At 41.2% G+C, this 14,170-nt stretch overlaps 1 protein-coding gene across 3 annotated transcripts in view; it reads left to right on the forward strand.

Annotated features, from left to right (window-relative positions):
- The window catches only part of SORT1 (sortilin 1), a 62,232-nt gene that overhangs the window by 33,757 nt on the left and 14,305 nt on the right, over nt 1–14,170 (forward strand). For 2 of the 3 annotated variants that reach the window (XM_019630581.1, XM_019630579.1), the window contains exons 6-13: nt 988–1,061; nt 3,644–3,693; nt 4,568–4,698; nt 7,431–7,575; nt 8,416–8,571; nt 10,461–10,567; nt 13,223–13,325; nt 13,664–13,832. In XM_019630581.1, coding sequence (XP_019486126.1) covers nt 988–1,061; nt 3,644–3,693; nt 4,568–4,698; nt 7,431–7,575; nt 8,416–8,571; nt 10,461–10,567; nt 13,223–13,325; nt 13,664–13,832 — 935 coding nt within the window. The remainder of the gene's footprint in view (nt 1–987; nt 1,062–3,643; nt 3,694–4,567; nt 4,699–7,430; nt 7,576–8,415; nt 8,572–10,460; nt 10,568–13,222; nt 13,326–13,663; nt 13,833–14,170) is intronic. The other variant, XM_019630580.1, reaches the window with a different exon arrangement.

The raw sequence follows: 14,170 nt of genomic DNA on the forward strand, positions 1-14,170 counted from the left end.
CTCTCTCTCTCTCTCTCTCTCTCTCTCTCTCTCTCTCTCTCTCCCTCTCTCTCTCCATCCTGCCCTACAGGAAAAGTTGTCCAGTTCTACTGAATCTAACTTCTAAATTCTTCCTGAGCCTGTTCCTCACAGCCGTGGTTTAGGGCCTCACCAACTCTCAATGAACTGTGACAGTTATTTACTGCTTTTCCTGCTTCTGATTTGAACCCCCTGAAATCTGGCGTTCCCATTGTCACCCAAGTATTCCACCTAAAAAAGTAAAACCAACTGTGTCATTCTCCTACTTAGAGCACCTCCTTTGCGTACCTCATATAAAGACCAGATTCCTCAGCCTAGCATAGGAAGAGGGTCTCTGAGCTGGCCCTGCCTCACTCCCTGCATTTGCTACTCCTTCCTTCATCTTGGAATTTGTGCTCCATCAATATCTGAAGGCTTTGCACTCCCTGCACACTGCGATGTGTTAGCACCCGTCTGCCTTTCCTAGTACTAGTCTGTCTTTGTGCCATAGCATCTGATCTCCCATTTGCCTTCTTTTGGTGACACTGCTCATCATTTAAGACTCAGTTCAGCTTTCTTCTTCACAAACCGTCTCTGGTGCAGTGTACCTCCTCTCCCTACTCTTACCCCAGAGACCATGTTTCCATAACACTTACCACATTGTATCAAACTTTCTTATCTGGGACCTTTATTAAATTGTGAGCTCTTTGAGAGCAGGATTGTGTCTTATTCATCTTTGTATCCCCAATGCAATGTCTGGAACAGTGCCTGGCACATAGTAGGCACTTCATAAGCATTTGTTTTTCTGAACTTCAAAGACCTAGAAGCAGCCCCCGTAAACCGTGTGTATGTCTCTGGCGCTCAGGCGACTCGGACAGAACCTCAGTGTGTGTTTACTGTCCTGAATGATTAGATATGAATTATTAAGGTCATATAAGCAGCTGCACAGGATAAAGCTGGAATTTTGATAAGTCATTTATAATCTTTCAGAATGGCCTGTGGGTGTCCAAGAATTTTGGGGGAAAATGGGAAGAAATCCACAAAGCAGTATGTTTGGCCAAATGGTGAGTAACAGAAGACTCCGTCTGTGCAGAGCCCTAAACCTTTCCTGACAGTGCTGCCAAGAGTCACATGAATAAATACTGAGCACTTACTATGTGCCAAGTACTCTTCAGGTGCCACAGGGATACAAGAGAGGGGTATGACACAGACCTTGACCTGGAGGAGCTTCTCATTCTGCTGGGAAAGAAGACTTGGCCTCACAAAGTGTTAGACTAGAAAGTAGAAAACAAGGCATGTGACTGAGTAGCTGCTGCCTGCAAAAGGCTTATTCTTCATAAACGGTGACATCAGTTGGGATAGCATAAAACGCAGCTTTGATTTGAGGACTTCCGTACTTTTCTGTGCCCAGATTGACACTCCTTCATCCAGAGATCCATTTTAGTTATGAGGACTGTAGCGAGGAATCAGGAAGAAAGCCCAAAGAGTTTCCAGTGCTAGAGTCACACAGTCCGTGCACAGAACTCATTCACTTCTCTGTACGCCTCCCTGCCCGCCCCCCACCACACCCCCGGCCAGGTGCCTGCTTAAAGATGATACAGTGGAGGGGGCGCTTACTGGGGAGTCAGGCCACCTTTGTTCTAACCTGGCTCCGCTGCTAGTCAGTGGCTTAACCTCTCTGGGCTTTAGTTTTTTCCTTCTGTCTATGAATGGAGATTTGTTTGAGGGACTTGGGGGATGGTTGAGCAAGAACTGAATTAAGACCCTTCATACTTCCAAAATTCTGATTAGGCTCAGACCCTTGTTTAGAGCCTCTTTGTTCTTTCTCTTTGACTAATTTCAGCAAATTTGTTAATCTGGTTTTCCAGTTAATAGCAGATTGCTGCCAGAGGTGGGGTGTATGAGTGCAAACAACAAGCAAGAAAACTGTAAGAGCAGGCAGAAGCTGAGAGAACATAGCAGGATGAAATTAGTGCTAGATCAAGAGAGCACACACACCTCAGTAACTTCTGATGGGAAAACTGTGTGATGGTTTCATATGTTGATGTTCACAACGATCCATCATCCCAAGGAAGAATTTAATATTTAATGTCCTCTACTTAGGGAGTCTGAGAAATATGTAATATAGACTTTGCCAAATATATCTACCAAAATTAGCTAAAATATTTTAAAATGTTGCTTAACTGAAGTGGGTCTTTTCCAGAAAATGATGGTTAAATGAGGTTTTTACCATACCACTATGGTACAAATGCCACATCTGCTTTCATTTTATGTGTTTTAATGAATTGTGTTTATACCTTATATGGTCTATCAGGAAGAAAGTAATTTTTAAAGTAACTAAGTTAACAAATTGTTTCATTTGTGATGGACCTAAAATATGTAGGATGTGTTCAAGAAAGACTATAATTTTGATCATTAAAACTCATCTTTACATATGTATGACCACAATGTACATTTTAAATAGCTCACAGTTTTGTCAGTTATACCTCAATAAAGCTAAAAGGAACAAATAAACTCATCTTTAAAACTAAAAAGTTATTTTAAAATGGTATTTTATTTTGTATTCTATACAAGATTTTTTACTTTTATAACTTATTTATTTGATTAGTGCCTTTATAAGATAACTGGGCTGCTGATCACTGTTTATTCACCTTTTAGAGGTTTGATTTCTAGGAATTGACCACCTAAAGTTCTGAAAAAACATGCAGAGGGCCAGCTTCTTTTGCTGGTGCCAGACTATAAGTACTATCAGGGTCTGAATCTAGTTCCCTGCGAACTCCCCTTCCAAGTTAGAATTTAAATAATTCAACCTAGTTGTCTATTTGAGATGAAAGAACTAAATTATTTAGCTCATGCAAAGCATTGAACTAGGTTCTAAGGGGAAACAACAAGGCATACAACTTAGTACCTGCCCTAACGAACCCAACAGTGCAGGAGATGTGAGTAAAAGAACTCAGGGGGAGACAAAGCAGTGCCGAGCGGCTGGTACAGCATGGCACAGTACTCTACAACAGAGCTTCTCAACCTCAGCACTAATGACAGTTTGGGCTGGACAGTTCTTTGTTGTGGGGGCCATGCTGTGCATTGTAGGATGTTCATTAGCAGCATCCCTAGCCTCTACTCAATAGATACTGGTAACGACTCCCCTTCCCCCAGTTGTGACAACCAAAAATGCCCCTTAAGGAGCAAAACCGCTCCTGGTTGAGAATCACTGCTCTAGAAGTTTGCAGCAAAGAAGCCTTCTGGTTGGAGTGACAGGGAAAGCTTCATGGAAGAGCTAGATTTTAAGCTGGAGCCTGAAGGTTGTGAGGGTAAGATTTGGTTACATAAGAGAATAGCATTGAAAGAAGGAAACAGTATGAGTAAATGCAAAAGGCAGCTTTGGAGACCATAAGTAGACCAGTTGGATGAGCTAGAAGAGCTGACATAAAGAAGTAGTGGGCTATGGAAAATGCCTGGGGCCAGGCTGTTGGGAGCCTTGACTGTGAGGCTGTGAAAGAATCAGGTGGACAGTATCCAAGAAGGCTGTGTTGGCTGACACCTGTGGATGGAGCTTGTTAGACTTGCGTGGAGCTTTGCGGTGAAGGTTGACACAGTCCGTTGAGTCCTGAACCATGTCTTTTCCCTTGTCTTTGCCTCATTGTAGGGGATCAGAAAACACCATCTTCTTTACCACCTATGTGAATGGCTCCTGCAGTAAGTATATTTTAGTCCCTGAAGAGAGTGTTGTCCATTCGTGGTAGAATATTCTGGGTTTTAAGGGTAGAAACATCAAAGATCCTTCCATTCTTCTGTAGTTTTAATAGCGAAAGATAGCTGTTAATGACTTTTAAAATCTTGAAAGTGCAGTCAAATTACTATACTGTGCCTAGATCAAGTAAAAATGCAGGCTGCACACAGAGACAGTATATTTGATCTTAGCAATGTATTTACATAAAGTAAATATTAGGCTACAAACAGTCACAAATTGAAATGTATAGTGAGCATGGATTGTATTTGTCAGTGGAAGCCACTGGCTTTTCAATCAGTGGCACAGTTTCAAAGCACAAAGCATAATTTTTCACTTATTTATTCAACACATTCACTTCATTCATTCATTTGAGCACCTGCACTAGCGCACTTAACACTACTCTAAGGATGGAGAGAACAAGATTCCTAAGGCCTGCTCTCATGGAGCTAAATGGAATGAAATTCAAGTATGGATGTTGGATGATCAACCAGAAAACCAAAACTCAAACAAGACAACTTAAAATAGGATAATTTCAAACTGTGTCATGAAGAAAGTAAAGCAGGGTGCTGTGGCTGTGATGTTCTTACGCAATGCTCCGTTGGAATTAAGTAAACTCTATCTTTCTGTCCAATGTGAAAGCTCACATGTATAAAAATAAAACACAAATGTGAACTGTCTATGTCTGATGCTGTATCATGTATCATTTTATATTCTCACTGGATTAACATGCATAAGATTAAACATGCTGTAGATATAAAATTAAAGACATTGCTAAAACAGTTTTTGAACTAAAGGCTCACCAGTAAATGGAATTTTAATTAATATTTCGTCTTGTTTAAGAAGCTGACCTTGGGGCACTCGAATTATGGAGAACTTCAGACTTGGGGAAAAGCTTCAAAACCATTGGCGTGAAAATCTATTCATTTGGTCTTGGGGGACGTTTCCTTTTTGCCTCTGTGATGGCTGATAAGGTGAGTGTTTGCCTCTTTGGGTTCTGATGTTTCTGTAAATATGCCACAAATAGAGCCTTTTATGACTTGTACTGTCAGAGTTTCTTGCCTTGTTGCAATACTCAATATCACTATAAGAGTTGGGGTGATTCTTTTTCTAGAGGCCAATTGACCCTTCTGGGCTACTCTGCACTGCATGAATTCTGGGATAGACACAGTGGTTGGGCTTTACTCAGACATGGATATCTGAAAAAAGCAATCCACTTGCTCATTATCCAGTAATAATGATGTAAATAGGTAACATTAATTGAGTACCTACTATATACTAGGTATTACTCTTAAGTCCTGGGAATATAGCAGTGAACAAAACAGATAAATGTCCTGTTCTCAGAGCTTATTATTAAATAGGGGAGATCGATACTAAACTAATTATTGGGTTGTTGGAAAAGTCATGACATATTTTTTCTATGTTTTTCGTTGCAAAAATGTGTCATGGCTTTTCCGACAACCCAATAGTATCAGGTAATGATTAAAGCTGTGAAGAAATCTAAAGCAGAGTAAGGAAATAGAAAGTGACAGGAATTGGAGCAGGGCTGTTTTAGGCGGGGTGGTTTGGATGGGCTCTCTGAGACCTGACTGAGGTGAGAACATAGCTATGTGGACTATGTTCTAGGCTGAGGAAGCAGCAAGTGCAAAGGCATCAGGCCGGAGCTTGAAGTATCAGAGGAAAGTGAGAAGCTGGAGCACAGAGAAGGGAAAAGCAAGGGAGCCAGCAGCCAGATCACACAGGGCCTTAATAGGGTGTAATTAAGACGTCGGCCTTTGTTCTTCTTGTGTTGGGAAGCTGTGAAAGGGTGGTGAGCAGGGGAATGGTATAATCTGACTTCTCTTTTGACAGAATAAGTGTGTGTAGACTAGTCTGACGGGGCAGAAATGGAAGCGGCAAGAGCAGCTGGGAGGCTGCTCCAGTAGTTGTAAGAGGTGGTAGGTTGGACCAGGCTGGCAACAGTGGATGAGCGGAGAAGTGGTAAGGCAGTGGATGTGTATTTTAAATGTAGTGCCAGTAGGATTTGCTGATGGATTAGGTGTGGATTGTGAGAGGATGAGAGGAACAAGGATAACTTTATAGTCTTTGGTCTGAACAACTGGGTGAATGGTGGTGCCATTTACTAAGATGGCAAAGACTACAGGAGAAGAAGTTTGTGAGAGGAAATATCGAATTCAGTTTTGATTATGAGTTGCCTATTGGATATCTAAGTGGAAATGTCAAGCAAGCATTTCCATATATGAATCTCCCCAAATTATATGGTGTTTGAAGCCATGTGACTAGATGATATCTTCTGTAGGAATGAGTAGGCAGAGAAGAGGGGGGGGACTGAGCATGCCCTGAGGCGCGCCGCACTGGAAGGGTGGAGAGAGATGCAGAACCCAGCAGAGAAGTCTGGGAGGGAGGGCCCAGTGAGGCAGGGAAAATAGGACAGTGTGCTGTCATGAAAGCCAAGAGAAAAAAGTATTTCAAGGAGGAGGAAGTGATCAGATGTGTGAAACTCAACTGACATGTTGAGTTAGTTAGATGAGTGCTGAGAATTATCCCCTGGAGTTGGCAAAGCAGTTTGCCTGGAGTACTGAGGCTAAAGGACTGATTGGAGTGGGTCCAGAGAGAACTGGAGATGGGAAGCAGACACAGAGACTACAGGTAATTCCCTCGGCAACTTTGTAGTCATCCTCCCAATAACCCTATCAGTTAATACTGTTATCTCAATTTTTATTTGAGGAAATTGAGTAACTTGCCTGGGGCCACGCAGAGTGGAACCCTGGTGGAGATCAGACTGATTCCAGAGGTAGCTTCCTACACTACACAGCTCCTATCTTACAGAATTAAAATCTCACTCTGTGCTTTTAAACTCTAGTTTCTACCTATAACAATGAAAGTAAGATTCAAAGTAAACACTCACAGGTATAAGTGAGAAAAATAAGTTTAATATACTTGTCACTGAACTTGAAAGAGTATTTAACATAAAGAGGCCCTGGGACTAATTTTTGTGCCATGGCTAATTGTGTCTAGTAGCTATTTTAAACTGTTTATCAGAAAGTAGGTGTTAATTGCATCCTTAACAGACCTTTTTTAGCAGCTAAATACTCCCTGATCAGCTTCCTTTTATTAATTTCTGACTCTCCTTGGCCTCTTCCCAGCCTGTGCACATTCCCTTCATTATGGCAGCTCTAAGATGTGCCACATCTGACTTCCCTTGAGATCTCCCAATGGGAGAGCCCCATCTTCATTTTCTAGACCCTTAATTATCTAACTCTTTGGATCATGCCTGGACTATCTCAAAGGGACCACACCTTTATGCAGCAATCATCATTTTAAGAATTATCTGAGCAATCATATGTGAATGGCTATAAAGCCAAACAAATGATGGTCCCATCACACCCTTGGTTCTACTGAAGGAGATTGGAATGTCAGAAGTTGGGAGGATAATATTTTACAGGCCACACCAAAATGAAGAAGCCAAAGAGGAAGCCAAGTGAGGCTTACTTACAATAGAATGGATTGTCCCACTGCTGGAACTTTGCTAGAGGTTAGAAAGTGCTTTGCTAGTTGGTAATGGGACCTTTCGTTGATAACAATTGTACCCAGTGAGGAAATGGATAATGATACACGTAATTATTAGTAATTATGTTCCTATTATGTCCCTGTGCACGGCACCTTGACGGAAAATTGAAAAGATGAATGCTGGCATTTGTTTCAGGATACAACAAGAAGGATTCACGTGTCAACAGACGAAGGGGACACGTGGAGCATGGCCCAGCTCCCCTCTGTGGGGCAGGAGCAGTTCTATTCCATTCTAGCAGCTAATGATGACATGGTGTTCATGCACGTAGATGAACCTGGAGGTGAGAGCTTGTTAGTGGTCCATCCTTGAATTCATAGCGATTTAAGATTCTAGCCTGACTTTGAGTAGTTTTCTTTCTTATGTGTACATTTTTCCTTTTACTCCTAGGAATTTATTAGTGTTCTATTGAATATTCTGTCTTAGAGATAAATGTAGCCTCTGTTAAAAAGGCCACTTGTTCTGACATTATATGGATTGTATGTGAGTCCAAGAGTTCTAGAGCAATGCTGCTCAAAGAATGGCTGGAGGACTGGTGCTCTTTGCAAACTCTGTTACCGAATAAGGATAGAAAGTGACAGCAAGCACTTAGAAATTCTTATAAGCCATTTGACAAAATAATTTTATGTCTGTTGAGTCTAGTGATAAAAGAGTTGATGAATATATTTTGTCTGTCTTTGGTATTTCATTTTTCTAATGATTAATTTTATTATGTTTTACAAAAGCATCAATTTGTGACATAATGGAAGTTTAAAAATTGATCCTTCACCACAGATAACTTGAGAGGCATTGTTCCAGAGTATAAAGATTTAGAGATGTGTAAGATATGAATCTAAATACAGTATCTCTGCCACCAAAATATATCTGGGTAGAACTTTTCTGTAGTATCTGATTAATTCATTCAACAGACTCAGCATGTACCATATTGCAGGCACTAAGTTGGGTACTAGAATTTAAGATGGACATGAAGGTCTTGCGTATCCAACCTTGATTAATTCTCAGGTCTGCGTCTACATCATGAAGAGAGACAGTTGGCTAATGTGCAGTCATTCAGTCATGGTTAGACTATTGTTTCTCTGTTCCCTCCTGAGACTTAGTGTTTTTGTTTGTTTGCCTATTTCAGATACTGGATTTGGCACAATCTTTACCTCAGACGATCGAGGCATTGTCTATTCCAAGTCCTTGGACCGACATCTCTACACCACCACAGGTGGCGAGACAGACTTTACCAATGTGACCTCCCTCCGCGGGGTCTACATTACAAGTGTGCTCTCAGAAGGTGAGCCCTGGCACCACTGACCTTCGCTGAACATGTTGGGAGTTGAGGCTTTGGGGAAGAGTGATGGTCCAGTCCCCCCAGTAATGTTGCTTGCCTAGCTACCCAACAGCCTACCCATGTAAATTCTGGCCCTTTGCTTTAAATAAGTTATAGTACATAGAGCTAAGGAAGAGCAAAGCATCCACAGGTAGAAAGTAGTATTTTGGGGGTTCTATGTTTAGTTTATAAAATAAGTCTTCTGTTTTGCGAGGTTCAGGCCAACTGAATGAGACTGTATTTGAACCACTTCCTGCTTTTCTCTTCATAGAGGGCATAGCAACAGCCAGCCAAGATTCTTCTTGCATTCTGTGCAGTGGTTCTGCAACGCTTAGCTTTACTAATGACCAGTTATACAAATAAACACATGACTCTAAAGTAAAAGACTCTTAAGGTTTTGTGTATTTACTTTTTTTGTAGGAGGTAGGGAATGTTTGTTTTTATTTTGTACAGACCTTGTAGCCTATAAGGTCCTAAGTGACATTGGCCTCCTGTTTCCTCCCTGACCTCACCTCCAACTCTCCTCCCCTTCTCTCACTCCACTCTAGCCACTCCAGCTCTCTGCCAGTCCTTGCACACACCAGGTTCACACATTGTGGTTTGACTGTTCTCTTCGTTTCCCCAGATAGCTGCCAGGCTGGCACCTTCCTCCTTCCAGTCTTGGTTCATATTTACTTTCTGAATGAGACCTGCCCCAACTATCCTATTTTAAATTTCAGTCTGCCCTCCCCCACTCACACACACACACACACACACACACACACACTCACACACTCACACAGTCTTAGTCCCCCTTTAGCTGTGCAAGTTTTTTCCATAGCACTTATTTTCTAACATACTATATAATTTACCTCTTTACAACATCTAGTGTTTATCTGTCTCACCCTACTAGAATGTATATTTCACAGAGGTTTTTTTTCTGTTTTGTTCACTGATATAGTCCCAAAGGCTTAAAACTGTTTTCACATAGTGGGCACATAATAAATATTTATTGAATAAATGAATTTTCCTTCATTTGCTTTCTTGTTTGTTTTTCCTTGAAAGACTCAAAGTATATTCTCTCTGAATTTAAACTTGCAACAGTTTACATCATTGAAAATAAAGAATGGGGAAGAGACGTGAGAAAAAAAAGAAAAGGTGTAAGAGGGATAGGATATGGGGTAGTGAAGAGACAAAAATTAGGGATTATTAATTTAGATGTAGGCACATACATTCAAATCTTGAGATTCCCTAAAACAAGCCCAGTTTCATGGCCTTGTCTGAGGAAAGATGAGGACGCCTTCCCATTGTAGATTTTACTTCTAAGACCAAGCAAGAAAGGAGAATGGACATCAGTCTGTATTAGTAAGAAGGTAAAAAGTATCTTTGTGAGTGTCAGTCTAGATCAGCGGTTCTCAACCTTCCTAATGCCACGACCCCTTAATACAGTTCCTCATGTTGTGGTGACCCCCAACCATAAAATTATTTTCATTGCTACTCTATAACTGTAATTTTGCTACTGTTATGAATTGTAATGTAAATATCTTTTTGTTTTCCGATGGTCTCAGGCGACCCCTGTGAAAGGGTCATTTGACCCCCAAAAGGGTCGTGACCCACAGGTTGAGAACCACTGGTCTAGATGATTTCAGGAATCAGTTGGGTCCTGTTCAGGTGGGAAGCCTTCTTTGGAATCATATTTAGAGTGCTGCTCAGTTACTCACCAACACTGAGCCGTTTTTTTGGGTGTCACAAGCTCACAGGACTCCGGGGTTATAATGGTGTTATATTCTCAGGAGAGAGTTCTGCAATAATAAACTGAATTTAATAGGGTGCTTCCAGTGTATCATGCTTAATGTCATTCTTTTCCCATTCAGATAATTCTATCCAAACCATGATCACGTTTGACCAAGGAGGAAGGTGGGAGCACCTACGGAAGCCCGAAAACAGTGAATGTGATGCCACAGCAAAAAATAAAAATGAGGTTTGTTTTACTCCAATTGTCATATGTATTGGGTTGTCGGAAAAGTCATGACATATTTTTTCTGTTTTTCGTTGCAAAAATGCATCTTGACTTTTCTGACAACCCAATATTTGGAGCAAAGCGTCCTTTCTGCTCTGCTCTTACTGTGCCAGGCTTTTGAATAATGAAGTTTTGTACTTGGTTAGGGTTCACAGGTAAAGGTGGAAAGTTTGGAAATGAGAATAATGAAACTAACTCAGAATGTAGGAAATAGGAACTGTCAAGAAAGGCCAAAATACTGTGGATTATTTGTCTTCTAAATAAAAAGAAAACGGAGGGCAACAATTTGTGTTTGATTAAACTGCTAAATGACAACAGAATGGACAGATGGGCCAGTGATTAGTTAGGAATCAGTTTGACAGCTATGAGACGTTAGGAATTCTACAAAAGCCATAGGCCAGCCAACCGTCCCTGAGCAGCACAAAGCCACACTGGCGAGAAACAAGTAGAAGAGAACTTGGCCTTCTCTGCCCCTCTGCCTGAGTGCCAGGTGGCGTTTCATGACCTGGCAGTGAGCTGACTCTTCTGAGGAAAGACTGAGAACTAGAAATACAGAGGTGTTGCTCCAGGAGATCCCAGATTCTAGGAGTGACAGGTCTTGACAGGCGAGAAAAAAAAGGAAAGAAAAACAAGCTTTGTGTCTGACTCTTTTAGAATTTGAGAGGAGCATAGGGGAACACTAAGAGAGTTTTCTTCAAAAAATGACAGTGTTGGTAGTTCGTGAGCTCTCCTCAGAATACCTGTGGCTGATGTGCTGTTCTAGGAAGGGTTTTTGTTTTATTTGAAGAGCCTCAGACAGTGTGAGATAAAGTGCACTTACACCACCGCCAACTCTCTCTCTCCCCCTTCCCCATACTCATAAGTGCTGTTAGGTCTCCATCCCTCTGCCTCCTTTTCCCCGTCCCTCTGCCATGGCCTGGCTCTGCGCCTGCCCTCCTCACCTTAAGCCTGGGGAGGTACAGTGGCCTGCTTACTGCCTTGCCAGCCTCACCCTCCTCAACACTCTTCATGGTTCCCCTTTGCCTGTGAATAGTCTGTGACCTGGTGAATGAAGGTCCTCTCCTCCCCGTCAGGCTCTCTTCTGCCTTTTCCTTGTCATTGCTCATGTTATCACTGACGTACGCATTGTCACCCTCTGTATGTGCCCCTACCCCTGGCCTGCCCATATTCCTGGGGAAGCCGTGACCGTCTTCCCAACCCCCAGTTCATTAGGATTACTGGAAACCCTAACCATCCTCACTGCCCGTCTTCAGAACCAGTCATTCCAATTCATTTCATTCATAGTTCGCTTGAACCTCTCATTGCAGTAAAATATACATGACATCAAATTAACATTTTAACTAATTTGAGCCTCTTTTAAAGCACTGACTTTTGTTCTGCTTTATACCTCAGCTAGTCTCTGAGAAATAGTTCTTAAAGACAGGACTGGGTCTTATTTTGAATCACCACCACATCTTGTACAGTATCTGAAATATGATAGGCATTCATCATATTTATTTGTGCAGAATCATACTTTAAATATTGATCAGAGGTTTTGGTGTAATGCAGGAATAAAATAAACTAAGACAGATTACACGTGAGAAAATAATTGCATAATTTGTTCCCAAATATACTACTGCATTACAGAATCAAGAATATCCCACTAAGCCTATAACTCAACAACAACAAAAAAACTCAAAGAAAATCTACAAATGGCCAATAAGCATATGAAAAGATGCTTGACATCACTAATTATTAGGGAAATGCAAATCAAAACCACAGCAAGAGAGAACCTCACACCCATTAGGATGGCTACTATCAAAAAATAAAAATAACAAATAACAAGTGTTGGTAAGGATGTTGAGAAATTGGAACGCTTGTACACTGTTCATGGGAATGAAAAGTGGTACAGCCACTATGGAAAACAATATGGAGGTTCCTGAAAAAATTAAATATAGAATTACCTATGATCCAGAAATTCTGCCTCTGGGTATATATATCCAAATTAATTGAACAGAGGGTCTCAAAGAGATATTTGCACACCTGTGTTCATAGCAGCATTGTTCACAAGAGACAAAAAAATGGATGCAGTCCAGGTGTCCATTGACAGATGAATGGATAAACAAATGTGGTACATACATACAATAGGATATTATTCAGCCTTAAATAGGCAGGAAATTCTGACACATGGTATAACATGGATTAACCTTAAGGACATTATGCTAAATGAAATAACCCAGTCACAAAAAGACAAATACACTATTGTTCCACTTATATGAGGTACCTGGAGTTGTCATTCATAGACAGAAAGCAGAATGGTGGTTGCCAGGGGCTTGGGGTGGGGAGAATGGAGAGTTATCGTTTAATGGGTAGAGAATTTCAGTTTTGCAGGATGAAAAAGTTCAGAGAAGGATGGTGGTGATGATTGTACAACAGTGTGAATGTGTTTAACGCTACTGAACTATACACTTAAACATGGTCATACACACAATATGGTATGTGTATTTTATCACAATATTTTTTTAAAAAAAGGAGTATCCCATAAGGTCTGGGTTCAAAGTTTTATTAGAAGGCTCTGTGGGATTAGTAAAATATTGCACCTTTGGTTTTAATCTCAACTTTGGTTTCTTTTCACAGTGCAGCCTTCATATTCATGCTTCATACAGCATTTCCCAGAAACTAAACGTTCCAATGCCTCCCCTCTCAGAGCCTAATGCTGTTGGCATAGTCATTGCCCATGGTAAGCAGCCCTCCCTTCTGCTCCCCTCCACAGGAAGAAGTAGCTGACCACACTGAAACTCAATCATGGCCTTGAACCCTATAAGAAAAGCAGCATTATGTGGCTTTTACCATCCTTTGTAGAATTTCTTGCATGATAATGGTACTTTGGGTTTTTCATAGACTTGCATCAGAGAAAGCAGCATGACTACCCCCTATCCCAAATTTTCAGTGGCCTTTTTTCCTATCACAAGAAGCATGATGGGAAATAATAAATTCATTCAAAATTATTGTCTTGGCAGTAAATCCTTTCTGTTCCATTGCTGATTGGTGCTGAGGAGATGGTGGATTGTGTTGCAGGTAGCGTGGGGGATGCCATCTCAGTGATGATCCCGGATGTGTACATCTCAGATGATGGCGGTTACTCCTGGGCGAAGATGCTGGAAGGACCCCACTATTATACCATCCTGGATTCTGGAGGCATCATTGTGGCCATTGAGCACAGCAGCCATCCTATCAATGTGATTAAGTATGCATGAGCTCAGCTCCACCCACGCTATGCATTGCTGGCAACTCTGGAAGGTTTTCAGTTTCTTGGGGGAAGGTTACTGACCATGACTCAAATTTGTGCATTCTGCATAACTGTAGGGAAGGTTGTTGAAGGAATTATGTTTAGAGGAACTCAGATTAAATGGATTTACTTTTTCCCCAGACTCCCTCTAGTTAACACTTTTTGTCACTTTTAAAAATATTCTTTCCACAAAAATATTAGGGAAGTGTTCATGCATTCTGGATGGGTAATGAATGACTCCTTAAGTACAAGTTCTTATAAAATAATTTCTGTTTATTGATTTGGAAGCCCATTTT

This window comes from Hipposideros armiger, unplaced genomic scaffold (assembly GCF_001890085.2).
Source record: "Hipposideros armiger isolate ML-2016 unplaced genomic scaffold, ASM189008v1 scaffold_924, whole genome shotgun sequence".
Lineage (NCBI taxonomy): Eukaryota > Metazoa > Chordata > Mammalia > Chiroptera > Hipposideridae > Hipposideros > Hipposideros armiger.